The following is a 19,742-nucleotide window of genomic DNA, read 5'->3' as shown; positions in this document are numbered from 1 at the left end:
CGGTTTGCCAAGAGCAGCACGCAGCTGAATAGCAATAAATTAAAAATCTGGGTTATACGGAAGATTTTATGGGTTGGAGGGGTGGGGGAGTTGTTTTCTGCTCTAGACACTACAGCTGCTTAATAGGCCTTTCTGACGCCCCTGTGCTTGACCTTCGGCGTGGGCCCTGCACATGGGCCTGCTCCAGCTTGAATCTCTCGGCTCTGAACGTAGCAGGAAATGTCGATGCTGTCTGGCTCTTACTACTCTCCTCCCTTAAGAGATGGATCCTGTCTCCACGTTAGGAACAGTAGCTAGGATCATGCTTAAAATCCTCCAGGTCTGTTTCTGTTCCTGTTGAAGTATGGTTAGGGACAAGTGAACACTCAACTTGCTGCTCTGTGCCTTGCCAACGGCCCATCCACCTACTTCGTGGTGTTAATCTCTTTGAGATTTGACCTCTTCTCCCCATGTATGCAAGACATGTATCATGCATAGTTACTGATACAAGCATAAAGAAGGCCTTAAAAACCTGAAAGGTTCTCTGAAAATTTTATTTCCATAAATTAAAAACACACACAAAAGAAACAGTGAAATTTTAGGTTTACACAATATCGAACAGAAACAAAATGCCAAGAGCCTGATGGAGGCTAATGGCACAAGTGTACAAATTCTCATTGAGCTATTTGTTAACTTGATAGTATCATAGAGACTTTGAACCCACAGTTACCATCCGTATTCTAGAAGAGCACCTGGAACATAATACACCAAAGGCTCACCTCAGAGAACTGCTTGCAGAAAATCATATCCAACAAGCATCCGAACTCAAGTGTATGTAGCCCCACAGCCAGCCAGGCAAATGCTGTTAACATACATTAAGTAGCCTGAGCCACTCCTGTCATAGCATGATGAAAACAAGATTTTTTTTCCTTTATATTTTTTTTCTTTGGGAGGTGATCTTTCTACCTTCCATCACCAGCAAATTTAGCAAAGAGCTGCCTGGCTCTGCAGAACTTACTAATAAGAGGCAGTACAGCTTTGCAATTCCTCTCAAGCTGCTCCAGTCATCACTGTGTGAGCTATATGTACAATGTCTTTCCATGATGATGCAAACAAAATCCTCACTGGAGTGGGTTCATTTTATGAAAAGGCAAGTGTACATATCGTTCAGCTAGGGAGGTATGCAAGACCCCAAAAGATGCATCTTCTGTACTTTTCATTTATCTGGGACAGAAGCAGCTCAGAGTGGCAAATGTGTAGCTTTTGCACCGTCACCACTCTCAGTGGACAAGCAGCAGCCACAAGGAACAAAGCTGTTCCATGAGTGGTGTAAACAGGAACAGAGGTGAGAAAGGACAAAAGAAGCGCACAAGCGTAACTGACAGCTGTATGCTGGAGGGGGAACAAGATGCTTTGTTTCAATTAGCTTACATCTCTATCATCACACAAATACTAAACCAAAGCAGCATAATGCTGTATATTTGGGTTTCCACAAACTGGGACAAGCTAGGCAACTGCAACATCATTTTGTAACTCCTCCAAATATTGTAAAGGAAAGAGAATTGAGTGCTTCTTTGCTCTGCTCTCTCTGCTGTAGCTGTTAAAAAGAAAGCTAAGAAATACTACTTTAAAGCAATCAGAAAGAAGACAGAGCAGGGAAGCAGACAAAAAACTCCAAAACCTAAAAAAACCCAAACCCACAACCTAAAGGAAAACCCTGAAACATTCCATGTTTTGAAGCATATTAGAGGCCTGAACTTCACCTGGACCCAAGTTTCCTCCCTCACCACCCATATCCTTGTTTCCTTAAAAGACCCGGTAAGGTTACAGCACAATCATGTCATTCTTTGATCCCAATAACAGAAGGTGAATGAATGCTGTGTAACAATCCTATTATATAGCATAAAACCATAAAAATATATATATATATCTCACTCTTGCCACAGCTTCCAGTCAGTCAATAATTAGGCTAATAAACCAGTATAGAGAAAGTTTCAAATATTTTTAAAAGGCAGTCAACCTTTACTTTTTAGGGATTTATTTTTATAAAAATAAAGAGATCAATTAAAACGTTCTACAGCTGCCAAACAGGTTAAGCAGACCTTGCTGCTGAAATAGTAAGTCCGTATGTTCAAAGTTTGCCTGCCTTACCATTTTACCCTCAAAACCCAAACACCGCTACACTAAGTGTGCACACTCCTCTCTTTTCTTCAGTCTTCCTGAATGTAAAGAATGTAAACTTCTAGGAATCCCAGCACATAAGATGGGAGCAAAACAAACCAACATTACATTTCTTTCAAGACTTAGGCACACACAGAGTAGCAATCCTCTTCCATTTCTCTGCTTTCAAAGCTCTTCAACAGATGGCTTGTTAATTTTTAGTTTCTGTTTGGTCAGTAACAGAAGTGGCAGAGCAACAGAAGATTATGATGGTATTTTCAGTCCTGCATTTCTTGGAACTTTATTAAAAATACTCCCCCACTAGATAATTTGCTCATTTTGAAGCTAAATAGAAACTCTGTTATAGGGTTAGGTAAATAAGAAAGTGCAAGTTTCAAGTGAAAAAGAACAGGCTATTAAATTTGAGCATCCCAGCAACGACAGCTTTGCCTGAATAATTTCTATAGGCACTAAAGGACAGAAATCACCTGAACTGCAGCTAGCATTCATTTTGAATTATGCTTCAAGTAAGTTTAACAGAAGTTATCCCAGAAGGGAGCTCTCTTCCCTCAAAAGGTATAGCTGAGAAATTGCCCAGTGCTGCATCAGATAATTACAAGTGGCCCTACATAATGAAAAAAAAAAAAGTAATTTTCACATGCTAGGAGGCTCTTTGTACAACACTAGCTATTATGTACAACAGTGCTGTTCAGAGTATATCTAATTATAAGCTACATGAATTGTACATCTAAAATGGTAAAAAAACTCTCAAGATGGAGAAAAATATTTTCTTGTTGGCATTAAAATCAAGGTGGTATTTTTACTGCAATTAAAGTCCCTTAAAAATAAGTCTCAAAGATTTTGCTGGTGTTCCCTGCATGCAGCAGCTCAACTCAATTAAATAAAAGCCTCTACTTACGTATCCTGCAGCTTAACAGCCTCATGGGCTAACTAGCTTTTCCTCTGGAGAAGAGGATGGCATTAGCCAAGTAGGTAAGAACTCTTTTTTGGGGGGAAAAATTAGCACTGGGCACCATTTTTTTCTTAAAATATTACCTTTTTTTTTTGAGCACAGTCATGTTAAAAGGTGTCCACATGCAGCAAACAAAGAAACATATACAAAGTGCAAGTTATTTAAAGTCTAGTTCTGTGGGGCTTCTGCTGCCTGAAGCCAGGAAGGACACAAGAACTCAGAAGGAACCTCCTAAGTAAACAGAAGGAAGAAACAATTGAAAGCAAACCCAGACAGCTACTTCTACTTATTAAAAAGTTAGTGGTATATCAAGTATGAGTTTGCTAGAATTCATCTTTATCAAACACCGTATCTCTTCTGTCAGGTCGTTCAAAATAGCCATTACAGTAACAACAGCAGACTCAAATGTGCAAACGATCTGGAGTACAGAGTTCTAGCGTCACTGAAGGTGCACTACTCCCTCCTTTACACACCTACTCTACCCCCAAAAGGTGTTTAAACATAATTAAACATTAGCAGTAATTTCCAGAGGTTGGGGAAGGAATGGTAAATCATACGTGGCTGTGCTACACTCAGACAGGGACCTACAAGAATCCCTCCAATAGCATATTAAAAAAAAAAAAAAAGAATAAAAAATAGCACCTTAAAGAGGGCCACAGCCAAAAACTGATCATCAGACAGTAGAACAGAGTGGTAGAGTAACCTATGAAGAAGTCAGCAGGTACTTCCTAACAGGACTAAAACACTAAAGGAGCTGACTGGACCATTTTCAGCTAAATGGCTCTCTTAGATGCTAGAGGCCTGCTCCTGCTCAGCCTCCTCTGCAAAAAAGGCTTCGAGGTCCATTAGCTTCTGACTCAGAAGAGCATCTAACTCTGCACTCTGTAGTGCAGCTTTTTTTGCTCGGGTGAAACTACCCACTGCTTTGATTTTGCCTCGTGTCTTCCTCTTCCGGGGAAGAGTGAAGTCCTGAAACTCTAGAATCCGCTTTCTCTTCTGCTGGCTGACAGAGACCAAGCGTCCATTTTTCTCCTTGGGCTCTTCAAAGATTGTTTCCAAGCTCCTGCAAGCAAAGGACAGAACATGTGAATACTCAGGAAGCAGTTACCACCTTACAAGGACAGGGAGACCAGTGGATCCCTAACCCAAACAACCGCACTTCCAACTTACACTTTCACAGCCCCTCTGCACCTCTTGTAACGTACACTCATCTACAGCTTCCACCTCCTGCAACTGCACAGCACTGCCAGCTAAATAATTTGTTACAGGTGCACAGACAATTGGGTTCAAGCTCTTTCTATCCATTTTTCAGATCAAAAGCACAATTACAGAAGCTTGATCTATAAAGATTAAAGAGATCTGAACATTAAAAAAGTAGCATCTTGATAATCAAACTATACTTGATGACAGGCAGTTATTCTTAGTATTTTAAAGAATATTTAGTTGCCTTTGAATTTTGAAAAAGCATATACTGTACTTGGATGGAGGCTGCAGTGAACGAATAGGTAAAAAAACCCCACAAATGCAAATTGTCAGTTCATGTTCTATTTCACTGCTTTCCATCCAAGTAGTAAAAGATACTATTTTTTTCAAGTAACTTTATCCTACCACTTTAAACTAGAGTAATTAAAAAAATATATCTCCCTTAGCTTTCAGTCACCTTTAATCTTCTCTCTCTCTCGACCTAAGTAATTTACACTTGTCTCAGTTTTCTCATTAGGAAGCAGAACCAACCTGGCTGGAGGAGGGGACTTATAGTTCTTGTTTGTGTAAATTTCTTCTAAACTAAACTCTTTCTTCTTAAGCCTGAAAAAGTAACGAATAAGTCAGTGAAGAAACAATAATTTCCAAACTACCTCTCTTCACAACAAGCAGATTTACAAGAAACAAGTATCGTTTGTGTTCTATGCCTAAATGCTAACTAATTACGCTTTAACTAATTGGAGACAGAGAGGAATGATAAATGAGGCTGCAAAGTACCTAATTTCATACAGTGTTTTTATCAGGTCTGTGTCAAGACTTGCCATTTCTGCAGGGCTCAATGTTCCTTTACCATTCTCTGAGGTGAGAGAAATCCCTTCAAAGATATTTTTGTGGAAGTTAAGACTTAGAGTGTGTGTAGCAGATTAACATTTCATCTCTTGAGACTGATTTTACAAGTCACTTACTGACCATTAGCAAGCTGACCTGAAGAAATGCATTCCTTTGTTAAAGCTCACACTTCTGCTTAAGACAGAAACTGACTGTCACTTCACTACCTGCAGGGGTCTACAAGAAGGCTGGGAGGGTCTGTAGTGATAGGCCGAGGGGCAATGGGTGGAAGCTGAAACAGCGCCTACGTTTAGATAAGATCTGAGGAAGAAGTTCTTTACCCTGAGGGTGGGGAGGCACTGGCACAGGTTGCCCAGGGAGGCTGTGGATGCTCCATCCCTGGCAGTGTTCAAGCCCAGGCTGGACAGAGCCTTGAGCAACCTGATCTAGTGGGAGATGTCCCTGCCAGGGCAGGGGGTGTTGGAATTAGATGATCTTTGAGGGCGCTTCTGACCCAAATCATTCCATGACTCTACGATATGACTGGAAAAGCTTTATCAGTATCTGGCACTGTGATTACCCACATTTACACTGAACTAACATTTCCCTATCATCATACACCACAAACAAAGAAGGGTTTGTAAAGAACTCCAACATTATTTGCAGTAATCGAACTTCCTCACAGATCACTTCATCTCACTGTGTGTCATGTAATGACTTATTTTCAATACATATTTATCAATATGAACAACTTCTTTAGATAATCATTCCATTGCAGTTTAGTTTTTCACATTTTGCCCAAACCCCAGTTAGTAGTTCATATCCCATAGTCCTTTATTTATCCCTCCTCATTTGAAAACGTCATGTTCAAAGACCAATTTCTTTCTTCAGTCTTTTATACAGTTGATACAGGTGCATCAATCTTTTCTTGATTGACAGGAAGCATACATGAGGCATCACTCAACTAGGAGTGTACAAAATAGTGGTGGTAAGAGAAGCATTTATTGAAACGATTACATTATTATGCAGGAAATATAGGCAACACAAGCTACTATGGGTCCATTTAAAGGATACTGCTCACCTTTTTGGTTTGGGTAGTCCCATTGGAGTAAGGTTAGGGTCTGGCTTAGGAACAGTTTTCCTGATTCGGATCTGTGACACTTTCTTTGGCCTCTTTTCTGGCTCAGTCTTAAGAAAGAAAAAAGAAAAAAAAAAGTTAAATTGAAGGAAATAATGACCACACTAGTCAAGAGTTCCCTTTTATGTCGAGTATACGTTATCTATAGAGTAAACATTCTTCTTTGTTTTGCCACTTTCTTTCTGCTTGAATAAAAGAAAGTGGCAGCACACACTAGGAATAGCAGCCTCTTCTCTCTCCTCGCCTTTAACAGTTGCTAGATAATATTCAGCAGCAGCTTCAAGTTCTGGGGAACCAAGAGTCTGAGATACCCAAAACCTAAAATAAACTCACTTTTATCAGTTCTGTGTCATCTTGGGATTTAAGACAGGCTGGAACAGACGCATCAGCTTCGTCAAGGGCATGCACCTGGAGTTTAGATGCTGGAAGCCGGGGGGGAGATGAGGATGATGCTGGGAGTGAGCAAGACTTTGGTAACGGAAGAGGGAATGAAGTTTCCAGACTGTAACAGAGGAAGAAGGCAACATATGTAGGTTAATACTCAATTTATGTTGCAACAGCATTCCATGCTCTCAGGTGATGGTCCTAAATTGCAGTATGGGCACAGAAAACAATGCAATTTTGTGCCAAGTAAGTGAACTCTCTCTCCGGTACGTACACACCACCAAAACCTGCCACAGCCCACATTGAGATTATAACAAACTGAACTGCCAGAGTATATGAGCATGGAATTATAAACCCGCTCGTTTCCTATCGTCGAATAGTTTACAGCGCTACTTAGGAACTACTAAAAGTGATTAATCCTCCTTTTATCAGCAAATTTCTTTGATGGAACTATTAATTATACTTTTTGTTTACAGATAAATTCAAAAGATAGCTTTTATATCTACCATCCCAACACTGAAAAAGAATAGAGAAGGTTCAGCACTTAACGTCCAGTCGCTCAGACAGAAAGAACATATACCCAAGTAAGGAAACAAACTTCTACAGTTTCTTTACATAAGCGACACAACATGGTTGAAAGTAACAAAGCTGTTGGGTGCAATGATCTACATGGTGTCTGCATTAATGCCTCTCCACACTTCTCCACTGCATGATCCAGTCAGTTTACTTCACTACCATTTTAATCAGAAAGCTACTCTTGGAGTGAACTGCCAGGAGCTGAAAGCCAAAAGCACTGCCATAAGCAATGTCTTTCTGATGAAACTTATGATCCCACTACTCAGAATAAATATCAAAGCCCAAGAGACTCACCATATCTCATGACCTGCGGTCTGTAGTGCTTCCATACTCTGTACAGGTAAGTGTGGTGACATGGCATAGCTGGTTCAAAAGAAGAATGAAAAAAAAACAAAAACAGATAGACAGGAAGAAATTAGGTCTACATTGTAAAAAAACCTGAGGAAAAATTATTAGTATAAACTGGACTGTAAGACAAAAAATGCCAATATCGGGAATGAGAATGAAAGACTAAAATGATACAAGAGCAAGCCACACCTGCCATTAGTCCACTAGATTTCACTGACAGCTGGTCAAGGAAATAGTCCTACTTCCACTTAAAAATGGTAGTGATGAGAAAAGGAGATGAAAGTACAGAAAGAGAGGGAGACAATATTAGTCTTAAAGTTGTAACTATTTCTATGAAAGTCTATATTCCTCATTCAAACCTCTCAGGTTTTAAAATTAAAGTAACCAAAATCCTTGAGGGATTTGGCTACAAAATGAAAAAGTGCATAGTGGCAACAGTTGTAAAGGAAAAGAATCTGTAAAATTAACTCCCTGTTATCTCTAACTCCCACAGTCTTACCAGAATATTCTTAATTGATTGGAATAACCAAGGCCTTTTCATAAGGATTGGTAATTACCATAATTCTATGGCATAAAGTTCAGCACAGCAGCTCGAAGTCCCTTAATATTAAGCTTTATTTTTGTGCCTACACCATTAATAGCAGAGAGAAAAAAAAAATCAGCTGAGACAGTTTTTATGACATTAAACAGCAGTACTTGCTGTTCTCTCAAACTAACAGCTAAATGTATTTTAATGTTCTAAAGCAAAGAAGTTACAGACAGACTGGAATGCTATAAAATAAATGACCATGCTGGCAGCCCAGAAAATTCCAAATATAAAGACTCAAAATTTTGTTTCTCTCAGTGTTCCATTCACTATCCCAACACTACCGGAACCTGTATCAATAGTGGATCAGAGTCCTCCGTGCTAGAGGCAAAGCTTACTGTTTTATGCAATAACAATAATAAAAAGTTACAGGGAGAGGAAAAAAACCATTTTAGAAATTTTGAATAAAAATAAGCATTCATTAGAAAAAATAGATCTCACTTGAAATATGCTTTAGTACTGGCAGTGGAAGTGACAGACAATTTTTAGGCAGGAGAACTACTCCAGTTCCTTCTTTTCCTGGTTATTAAAAACACTAATTATGAAAGAAATAAATTAAAGAGGGCAAATCTCTTCCAGAAGAAGATAGCTTTCAGAAAGCTTGGAACTACTTTTTTTTTTTCTTTTCTAATTTTTAATCAAAACAAAGATTTTTTGCATACTGGAAGCTGAAAATGCTTTTATACTGCACCAAACATATTTCTTGTATTCTCGTATTTATGTACCAAACATTTAGTTTGTAGAAGATATTTTTTGAGTACACACAAATTTAAGGGAGATTTACTGAATTATCCTTTTGTCACTGTTTATACCTTTAAAGAAACAACTATTAGTTGATGAGAACAGGCTGTCAATCTTCAGCAAAATGGAATCTAAAATGGTGTTAAATATTTGTATGTTAGGTTTTGTTCTTTATGTTGTTTTACAGCCAAACCTTTAATACTAATTTTTGCTTCACTGTTTTAGGAATAGCATTTATTTGCTGCATTTATTTACGCTTCTGCAAACATTGTTTTCAACTCACTGCATGCTATGATAACTTCACTTTAAAGAAAATTAGAATGAGGCTACCTCATACACATATTTGTGAGGCATTTTAGAGAAAAAACAAACTGAGTTTTAGACTATTTTAACTTTGGCTTATTTTTCACTTGAAGAAGTAAGGTTTGATTTGGCTTCTCTCTTTTTGGGGTAAAGATCATTCACAGAAAAACATTTGGTTTTCAAATTACCCTTTACGTCAAGGAATTAAATCCTCTTATACCTTAGCTAACTGGATATGCTGTAACAAGCTGCCGAGGAGTCTGTAGATTTAACTACGGGAGAAAACACGAGAGCGTAAGTCAGCTCTGGTCTCCCAGTCCAAGGATCACGTGCCTCAACAATACAAAATAATAAATTCACCTCATACACCAAAGCGAGAAGGTGTTTGTTTTGCTTTTAAAGAATGAAAACAATCTATTGTTTTTATGTTTAGTGCTCAAACTATAGTTTAGTGGTACAATTACTTCCAGAGTACTCCTTCATACATGAGAAAATTCAGCCTCATGTATTGACTCACATGGAATGAAAAAGAATGCAGGTTCAACAGAGCGCGCTGCAAAGTTGTCTCTAACAACATTCAACTTCTTTTATTGCAGACATCTCCCAGAACGGAGTACTACTTTCATGAGCTCACTCACACCTCTGGTAGACATTAGAATTTATACTTAAAAGTGATAAATTTTTAGGCACTTTATCCATATATACAAAACATAATGCAGCATTAGTTATCTGGCCAGATTTTTGGTTATACATATGTCGAGCCATGACATAAGATAAGCCAAATTCCGTGGCTCTCTGGAGACTGCCCTATTACACACACGGATTAATCAAATGGCTCATGAGCCTCTCCAGGAATCTCAAAGCCTCAAGTCACTGAGGCATAAAGGGCAAAGTCTTTGCTCAGGAGCATGCAAAAATTCTGTAACAGAGATAGGAACCTCTTCTCTCATTCTGTTTCTTAGTAAAAAAATCTCAAATGCTGATAGAAAAGTTACATTAAATATACCAAGTAGATTTCAGTCTTCTTCCCACTCATAATGAGAATGACTCACAGACAAAAACGTGTTAGGAACCTGAGCTGGAGCTACGCTTGCTTGTGCCAACAATACATCGGCCACATACTGTCAAAAGGCACATCACACATAAAGAGGTTCCGATTAGCATAGAACAGTCATGGAATACAATTAAAAATTTAACTGAATGCCACCCCCTGCCCCTTGGGATTCTTCCTAATAGGATATCGAGCATTTTACAGCGATTCTGAGTGGCACTTGTGGCTCAGACCTCTGAAAAGAACTTTCCTACCTCAGAAATCCAGTTGTTCTGCAGTCACTCTGAATAGACCTAACGAAGTAGCTCACCTTTCTGCATTATATATTCTGATGCATGGTGTATATATTTTGCAAGGGAGAAGAAAATAGAGTTAGCCATTCTGCCAAAACAGGATAGTATTAAAGAAGTGAAGGCAAATATATTTAAAATCAGCTAACAGACTGTTCCGTAGGGAGGAATCTTCCGTGTTGAGGCATTTTTGGAGTACAACATGTAGGCTTAGAGCAGGGGAAACTGACCCTCCAATGCAAGCTGCAATTACCCTCTCCCTCCCAAAAAGGAGCAAGTGCATACCCTATACACATTTAATCTCAGAAATAAGTTGATGGGTTTTACCTGTTCTCGATGCCCACACTTGGCTGCCACCTGCAGTAATTGGAATGGAGAGGAGTGGTTTCGGGGGGCCAGGCAGAAGGACCGTGCTGACTCCATATGGATAGTGCCCTGCCCAGTGAGTACGGCAATGAAGAGACGAGGTCATCAGATACAGAAGTTGGATGCCTTGTCCCTTTCAAACCCTGTGCGAATTGCGATATAAATAGTCTCTGGATGGTAGGAATATGACTCGTTAAGTTTCTTCTTCTCGTCCAAATCCTGTAACATCCAGGGGAAGAAAGCGCTAACACTGTGTGAAGCCCAAGCATGGAGCAACCTCCTCTTCTTTCAGCTACGGCACTTCTTCTGCGGCCAGGATGAACAGTGCTTGGGGTTGTTGCATGGAGAGAGGAATGTGGCTCGTAATTTCGACTGGACTCTTCTTTGAAAGCTGTCCTATCTGAACAGCTCTGAGACAGGAGAAAAGAGAAAGTCCACTGTGATGGCGGCGCTGCCATTTCTCCTAGAACAGGTCTGTGACGTACGGAGTGCGGGGATGCAATCCCTGTGAGGTCTGTTACACGACTGGAGTCCAATTTTATGTGAAAAGAAACTGGGAAAACTGGGGTATTGAAGGAGGTCAGAGGCTTGTGGCAAAAGTCTGAAGAAAGCATTTTGGTAGATTCTACAGGATAAAGTGCCAAAGGCTGAAAGCTGAACATCTTGGTGCACCAACTGTCAGCCCAGCGTGAGTGTAAGCTCCTGTTAATGCAAGAAAAGGCTTCCAATAGATTTTTAGATCTACGTTGGCTGTACCTCTCACCCACTGGAAGAATTTCAGAAGAATATGGCAGAGGTTCTACGTTATGGACGCTTTTGGCAGGCGCCAGGAGGTTGCTCGCCATTGCAGACAGCTTGCTCAACAATGCTGGCTCTTTGGTACATTTTCTAAATTTCAAGCTGCTCAACAAACTGCACCTCTTGGCCCTCTGCCTTGGCATATGGACGAACCTCACGGCTGTCTGCGTTTCCATTGTCAGGGGCTTACGTGGACAGTACAAAGATTTGAGAAGTGGGTTTTCCTGGTTAGGGAGTATTTCTGGGGGAATCTCAGAAAAAGGTGAACTTTTATTTTTTTTGCTTTTTCTTACGGTTGTTAGCCGATACGATGTGAAAATTTTTTTGCATGTCCTTCCAGGCTGTCTTTTTAATGGAAGAGGTTCTTTTAGTTTATTTGTAGTCCCAAAGGCACCAGGAATTCCATCATGCTGTAAATTAAGTTTCGGGTTTTCCATTTCTGAATCCTGAGTCTTCAAAAACTGTGAACTAAGAATATCTGTGGTAATCTTTGGCCTTTTGACTTCTTGTAAAGTGCTACGTAGCTTATTTTCACTGGTTCTGACAGTAGAGATCTCCTCTGAAGGACCTTCAAACTTCATATTTCTTGATGGCACCAAATCATTTGAGGTGCTGCATGAAAGTTCAGAACTGTGCAACACACTTGGTTGCAGCATGATTTTTGCTTCCTCTTGATACTCTGACTTCTGTTCTTCTTGTGCCTTCCCTGACAGATGTACTTCCGTCTTGTCATACTTTTTATTTTGTTTAAATGCGTGACATTTCTCTATTTGATCAAGTGTCTCTGAACCTAAAGTCTCCTTTTCCTTGCAAACGGAATGAGTTGGTATAGCGTCCCGGCCTTCTGTAATCTCCTTTATGTCATCTTTGCCCTGTGCATTTAATTTGTAAGGTGCACGTACTTCACTGCAAACCTCACAGTTTGGAGATGATTCTTTGCAACTGTTTGATACTATACTTATACGTGGATATAATGTGGGTGTTGTTTTATACTGCAATTCTGGAGAAGTTTCTGTGTCAGTCAGATCTTCAGCTTGACCATCATGTACAGTGTCTGAAAGCAGACTGGTACCTGTGGAGTTTGTGACCTTTGTATCATTTTTTCTTTCTTTTGAAAGATTATTTAGGTTAGATCTTGGGATTTCTTCCAAAGTCTTTCCATAATTCTCAGTACTGAGAGGGACTATATTGCAATCAGCCTCTTTTGAATCTTTCAACAAGGCCCGTAGACAATCTTCTTCATCAAGAAACGAATCTACGGGAAACTTATTTCTGGGGCCTACTTCTCTTCCCATCGTCTCTTCAATACACGTACCCTTAAATTTCTCCCCAGAGCGAGTACTTTTTGGTGAGGTCACATCCATGGCTTTCACAGTCAGCATGCTATGCCCCTCATCTCTTAGATTTTCTTTGCTGTGTGCACACATTCCTGAGCCTTTTGCAACACTCAGAACGCCAGTTGCTATTTCATTCTCTGAAGATGAAATCTCAGTGTGGCTGGCTTTTCTCTGAACAGACGTCGTTACAGAAACAGATTTTGTCACTGAAGAATCTTTGCTAAAAACTTCGGCGGAAGATGAATCATTACCTGTTTGTGTTTTCTCAGATTTCACACACAGCTTTTCTTTCACAGGCAGAGAGATCCCCAAGTTCAGAGCTGACGGTGTTTCTGAATCCACCTGAGTCTCATTAAAAGATTTTTGGTTATCAAACTTCCTGAAATGCGATAGACCAATACCCTTTTGTGCCACAGTTTCTTTGCCAGGCTCAATTGTTAACTGCAGGCAAGAGTTATTTAAGATAGATTTTATTCTCAGACTTTTCTTGTTTTCTGTCTCTGAAAGTACATTTATATTTTCTGGCTTATATGACAGACTCCCATGAATTGATGAGAAGGGCAAAAACTGGGAATTAACTGTATTTTCCTGGTCCTCCACCAACCACTTTGGCAAAGATTGCTGTGTTTTGTTTCCTGGAAACACTAGCTCTGCTCTCTCTTTTGTGCATTTGATAAAGCAAGCATGCTGTGAGCAATGTGATTTGCTATCAGACAAGTTTTCTTCAAGAGCTCCTCTTTCGCATCTGTTCTTGTGTTCTTTTAGTCTGATTGTCTTCTCTTCAACTACATCACTGAGGAAGCCCTTGTGTCCTGAACAGTCTTCATTTCTCACACCATGGAAAGAGTCCAAATCCACTACATTCTTTTTTAGAGTTCCTTGAAAACTTTCACACGTCCTTGCATATGTATGAAATAATAGAGGCAGGTTGTCACTTGCTTTTAACACTATCTCTTTACTTTTGCCAGAGCCAACTGAAATTTCAGTTTCATCCACAGACGCAGCCCTAGTTTGTGAGCCAGGGTTTGGCCGGTTGTTTAAGCTTTCTACATGTCGATTGCTGCCTAGAACTGGTCCATTGAACTCACTTTGACACGCAAAACACTGATTTCCCACTGGATGAAGCGTCTTTTCTGTTGAGCTAGCATGACGTGTTTGAGCATCCACATTGCTGACTAAGAGACACGTATCGCAGATTGAAGCGCTACACTCAGAGGGGTTACCTGTGAGTGATGACACTTCTTTCTTCTCATATGTGCCTAATTCTCTCTTCTTTGGGCCTAATGGAGAGTTGCAAAATCCATAATTATGAACACAGGGTTTTTTCTTCCAGTACCTAACTACTAGCTGTTCACTAGTCTTATTTCTCCAATTGCCTTCAGGAGCCTTTGAAGAATCCACAGTACTTATTTTATCAAATTCATCTGTCTGGAGAGCACACATACCAATTTGTCCTTTTGCCTCTTCTCTGTCACAAACCATTTCTCCATCATCTGTTACTTTACAAAGATTAAATTGTTTCACAACCTCCACATTCTTATTTGAAACCTTATCTCTTACCAAGGCAGCAACAGATTTCTCTGCAGTAGAAGCTGAGCAAAACATGCTGTTTGCTGTGGAAATGTCATTTATCGCGTGCAGATCCATACCTCTGTCATTTTCACAATACCAGTCATTTTCACAAGGAGGAGATCCACATGCTTCTGGAAAGGCGATTGCCTTTTTACTATTGGATCCAGCTGAAGCTTCTCCTTCCAAATCATTATTTTCTTCAATCTTATCACTCTCCACATCAAGAGAATGACTGTTTGGGAGAACATAATTTACACATGTACTCCCTGATAAAATACAGGAAGTACTGGCAGCAGTATATTGGTCTTTTGTATTCTGATGATTACAATTCCATGTGTTGCTGTGTTCATTTTCAAAACCAGTGACCACACTCTCTATATTTCCCACCGAAGACCTCATGTCCTTTTGCGGATCTCTGCTTGCTGTATTAGGGTTACCAAAAGTCCTGGAACTTACTGAAAACTTGAACTTGTCTTTATGAAGCACAATTTCAGTGACTTGCTCCCCTGTTGTTCCAGAAGCAACACCTGATTCTTTTCCAGGTGGACTATCTTGAGCCTTGTCCCTGCTTGAAACTTCATTAGCAGTACAAGGACACTCATTACGATGAGGTTCTCTTGATTTTTGTGCAACAGGAGGTAGAGTTACATTTAGTGTACAAAACAAATTACTTTCTTTGCCAGTGGACAAAGTGTCGTTACTAGCTTCTGTAATTTCAACAGAACTACCAGTCAACACTACTGATGTCCTGTTACTCTCAAATTCCTTTTCAAGCAGTTTTGCCTTAGGTGAATCTTCTTCCAGCTTGGCACTGAGACCCAGACAGCTGTAACTACTGGCAGGAGAAATTTTACTGGAGCCATTATAAAAGCACACGTCTGTCCGTCCAGTTTCATAGGAAGCAATGGTGTTTGTTTCCATCAATAGACTATGTTCCTTTATATCATCCTTGCATGGATCACTGGCACACAATTGCCACTGGTCCTTTTTCAATTTATCATCTTCTGATGGGACTATTTTAAATTTTTCTTTTGAGAACTCTTCAGGAGATGAAGCTACAGAACTAAAAACTGAAGAGCAACAATGGTCAGAATTAGCAGCCTCTTGTGCTTCAGGCCAGCTACAAACTTCAGCATTGTCTCCTACGGCAGTTTTTCTCCAGACTTCAGCAGCACGTACTTCCCTATGATCCATTTTAGCACTAGATAATCCTTCGTTCCTGACCACCGAGATCTGCTTTACTGGTACAGATGTGGAAGTTGGATTTTCTACAGACCCAGTTCCATGATCATAGTAAGTCTGACTTCTGATTTTTTTGGGAAGATACTTTTGCTGAGTTTCATTAATATTTCCATGGACTGCAGTACTATTGCTTTCTAGCAGCGTATTTCTAATGTCCAAATAAGTGATGCTTTTCAGAACTGAACATAAAACTTCAGAACTTTTTGTGGAGAGTGTTCTACAGCTTTCTACTGGTGACAGCTTACGAAGTTCATGATGTTTAGGTACAGGTCCAGTACAGAAGTCATGAGCATTGTTTTCCTCATCCTGCTGATAAGTCGGGCAAGTAGCAAGTGATCTATTGAACTCACAAACAGGATTTTGTCTGGGTACATTTTCTTCTCTAGCGTCCAAAACAGATACAACATTGGCCCCTCTTCTCAATGGTATGGCAGTATGGGCTTTCAACCAGTTATATTCGTTTGATTCTTGTGGATGCTCTGTGGCGGATTCAATGTCCATGACTTTTAAAGGCTCTAAAAAACCTAACATGCTGGTTTCTGAAACCCCAGCTCTGGCCATGACTGCGCCTACGTCTGGGCATTCATTGCTCTCAGGTGGAAGACCTTTACTTACTCTGTCACTCCTGTATCCTGCTTTACTAAATATCCTAGTCCCATCAGCCTTCATACCTTGTACTTCTTCAGTGAGCTTTGGCAGAGTTTCAGCTGTCACCTGAACATTTGCTTGGTTTTCTTCTGTGTAAGAAAAAAATAAAGCAATCAGAACCATATGCTAAATTTAGAAGACATTCAGCTTACTGAATTCCTTTCAGCGTTGTACACAATGCTGTGCACAGTGTTGCTTACCAAAATGTTTTTAAAAGTAAGAACTGATGCTAGCAATTCTACTACAAACCTTTAGAACAAAGAACAACAAACTATCCCACCACTAACCTAAGGTAACAAATGCAATCCCTTTCAATACAGACATGCCCCATGAACAGCAGGCATCCAGAGAGCCGTATTTTTCACATTCCTCTAATACTGGGCTAGGTGCATCGCCAGTCTTATAACTCAATACATACGAAGTCATGGCCAACACCATAACGCTCATTTGTAACATCGAAGCTCGCTGCAGCTGGGTACTTTCTCTGCTCTATTCGAGGGGTATGGCTGTGCACCAAGCAGCCACTGTCACTTCTTCCTCAGAGGGGTTCTGTCAGTAGGTAATGCGTAGGAAGACGAAGTGTATCTCATTTTATCCACACAGTTACGGTTTTAATACACTTTTTTTGTAATATTGCAAAGAAGATGCCAATTAAAAAAATTAGAGTTACTGAAGAATATTTTCATGTTTGAAACTTTACAGGAAACATATGTGCTCAGACTTCTACACATTTTTTTATTTTTTTTTCTACTAAGGACCAAGACTAGATGGTATTCTTCAACTAAGTCCAAGTTTTGGTTATGTGAGCATGGAGGGAGAAAAGTAATTACTAGAAGCAGGCATCTAGTCCTCCTCCTTTGGATTCTGCACTTCTAATTTTATTTTTCAGAACATTAGAAAATAAAGGAGTTGCACTTTTCCACATCTTCGCTATTACTGCTTGCATATAAATCAGCTTTGAAACAAAAGGAAATGCAAAGCATCTGCTACTAATAGCACTTTATGCTTCGGGGTAAAGAAGTATTTGAAATAAATAACTAAAACACATCTTGTACATATAAAAGGTCTTCAGGAAAGTACCCATGCTGCCAGGAAAAGGCTGAGGATTAAGTTTTCATATTGTTCTAAATATGCAAAGTAGTAGCTTTTACTGTAAAGTAAAAGAAGTAAGCTATCCTACAATCATACGTCTATTTTAAATCAACAAAAAGTAACCTGGGAGAGAAGCAGGGAGGAAGATAGGGATGTAGAAGTAAAATATGCACCTGTGATCTTCAGAGATCCTGCTCTTTCTGTGCAATTGCTTCTTGAAGCCTTCACCTCATGCTGGTTTAATTGAGGGTCCTCCTGAAACAAGAGAGAAGTGTCAGTGAAAACAGATCCATTTTCTGAAAGGTGTAGCATATCTCAGGGACTGTACCTTCTCAGCTAGGTTAGTTCTAAGTAAGTAAACTACCAAGAAACCTCAGAACTTATCAGCCCTCGCATGGAGGCAGCCTTGCATTGCAAGAGGCTCACGCATGTGCTTGCCATCCCTTCCTGCCACCTCGCCACTAAACAAAGAAGCATCCAGAAAATTACAAATTTGTATTCAGAAGCAATGAAGTCTTACGATGCAAGCAGCTAAAACGTAAGTGGCTTAAAATGCAATTTGCCGCAAATTTGAATCAGAATAATCATCCAGTCTCCACATCTATCTTGCATCCCCAAACCATTACTGTACGCCTCTGGTAAGATGCACGTGTTTTCTAGTCTTCATTAGAATTTGCCTTCTATCACTTCTTCCCCTGGCTCATAAACACAAACATGAGAACAGATGACCCAGGTCTACTTGCAAAAAATAACCCAAGACAAACCAAAATAAGAGCCCACAACTAAACTACCTGCATTTTGAAATGTGTGCAAATTCACCTTGAAAAAGTGAATGACTATAGAAAATTTAATTAGCTTTATTTTCACATACTTTCGAATAAATCAAACGGACATAAAAATCCAGAATTAAAACCATAAAGTATTTTAGTATTGTGCAGCATGCAGTAATTAGTGTAAAATACACACCTATGCACCTTATCCAGGTATTTCCTGGCCGGTATGTGTTCAGCCACAAGACTTTCTGTCTCCCTTACGGTCTTCTGGGGAGATTAAAAAGTGACCTACTAAACTGGAGCCCCTTGTAGCATTATAATACTATTACCAGACTGAAATAACTATTGGTTAGTGGTTGATGGGGATGACATTACCAGCAGAATATGCTGTAGCCACAAAACATGACAGGAAGCTTTTAAAGATGTTTCTCTTCTTTTTAGCCACGAGTTCTGTTCTTTGTTCTGTTACATACCTGCCTCGTGCCATTCCATTTTAAAATATCAAGTCTACTGAAGTACACGCTAATCTTTCACTGGGCCCATGATAATCCAAGTAGTGACACACTTGCCAGGAGACACAAATAAGAAAGAGGAAACCCCATGGACAAGGTCCTCTGGCCGGTCACTCTAACTCTAAATTCAAAATATCACACAGGGATGAATTTTTGCATTTGCTTACTTGTTTTGACCAACTTTCCCCAGGCATTAAAGCAGAGCATTCAGCATGATACTTCTCAGCATCTTGTGCCTCTGTATCTTCTTTCTGGTATCCATCACAAGAACAGTCTAGTTTCCTAAAGTTTCTTTCTTTAAATTTGTTGTCCTCTTTAAGGTCTCCAGCGTTTTGTAATGCTTCACTAAGGGATTCTGCTGGCCCATGTGAAATCACCATAAGCACATCACCCAAATCCTCTGTCTTCTGGCAAAAGTTTTCTGCTCCAGAAGTCCTGCGCTGCTCCGCTAACAGACTGTCCCTGGGTGCTAGCACAGCTGTGGCTACACCAGATTTTCCACCTAATCCAACAGCAGGCTCCGATACAGCCATGAGTTCAGGGCAGATGCTCTCCGGCAGTCCAGTGTACAATTCCTCTATTACAGCAGAATCTAGGAGACACTCCACTCCAGATGATAGCATCAGGGCAGCTGAAGATCGATTGTCCTGAGCTTTTCACACTTTACCCTAAAAAGAAAAGCAGCGTCAGATCAAATACATAGAAGTAATCTCTAGATTAAAAGGAAAAGCTTCATTCTTCAAGAGTCAAACATATGTGTTTAAGATATTTCCAGATGATTTTTTTAAGAAAGGAGCTTAGAAACATTCAAGTATCTAAGCAAACGCTTCATCAATAAAAGA

General features: G+C 39.9%; 1 protein-coding gene across 1 annotated transcript; it reads right to left on the bottom strand.

Annotated features, from left to right (window-relative positions):
- Window positions 1-3,749: 3,749 nt before the first annotated feature.
- Window positions 3,750-19,523, bottom strand: LOC104269521 (protein PRR14L-like). Its single transcript, XM_009877049.1, has 9 exons — window positions 19,068-19,523; window positions 17,789-17,870; window positions 13,750-16,612; window positions 10,888-13,107; window positions 7,536-7,604; window positions 6,615-6,783; window positions 6,225-6,331; window positions 4,847-4,918; window positions 3,750-4,175 (listed from the first exon to the last, which is right to left on the bottom strand). The coding sequence occupies exons 1-9, from the start codon at window positions 19,521-19,523 to the stop codon at window positions 3,899-3,901; spliced, it is 6,315 nt and encodes a 2,104-aa protein (XP_009875351.1). The 3' UTR covers window positions 3,750-3,898.
- Between the last annotated feature and the right edge of the window lie 219 nt (window positions 19,524-19,742).

The sequence above is a fragment of the Apaloderma vittatum genome, unplaced genomic scaffold (assembly GCF_000703405.1).
Source record: "Apaloderma vittatum isolate BGI_N311 unplaced genomic scaffold, ASM70340v1 scaffold45749, whole genome shotgun sequence".
Lineage (NCBI taxonomy): Eukaryota > Metazoa > Chordata > Aves > Trogoniformes > Trogonidae > Apaloderma > Apaloderma vittatum.
This window is presented reverse-complemented; position numbering and strand designations above follow the sequence as displayed.

Excerpts from the sequence above, each read along its gene's own strand:
- LOC104269521 (XM_009877049.1), bottom strand. The coding sequence starts at position 19,523 with ATGCTATCATCTGGAGTGGAGTGTCTCCTAGATTCTGCTGTAATAGAG. Across the intron at positions 17,871-19,067 it reads GGGAAAGTTGGTCAAAACAA|GAGGACCCTCAATTAAACCA; the intron begins GTAAGCAAATGC and ends CTCTTGTTTCAG. Across the intron at positions 6,784-7,535 it reads ACCGCAGGTCATGAGATATG|TCTGGAAACTTCATTCCCTC; the intron begins GTGAGTCTCTTG and ends CCTCTGTTACAG.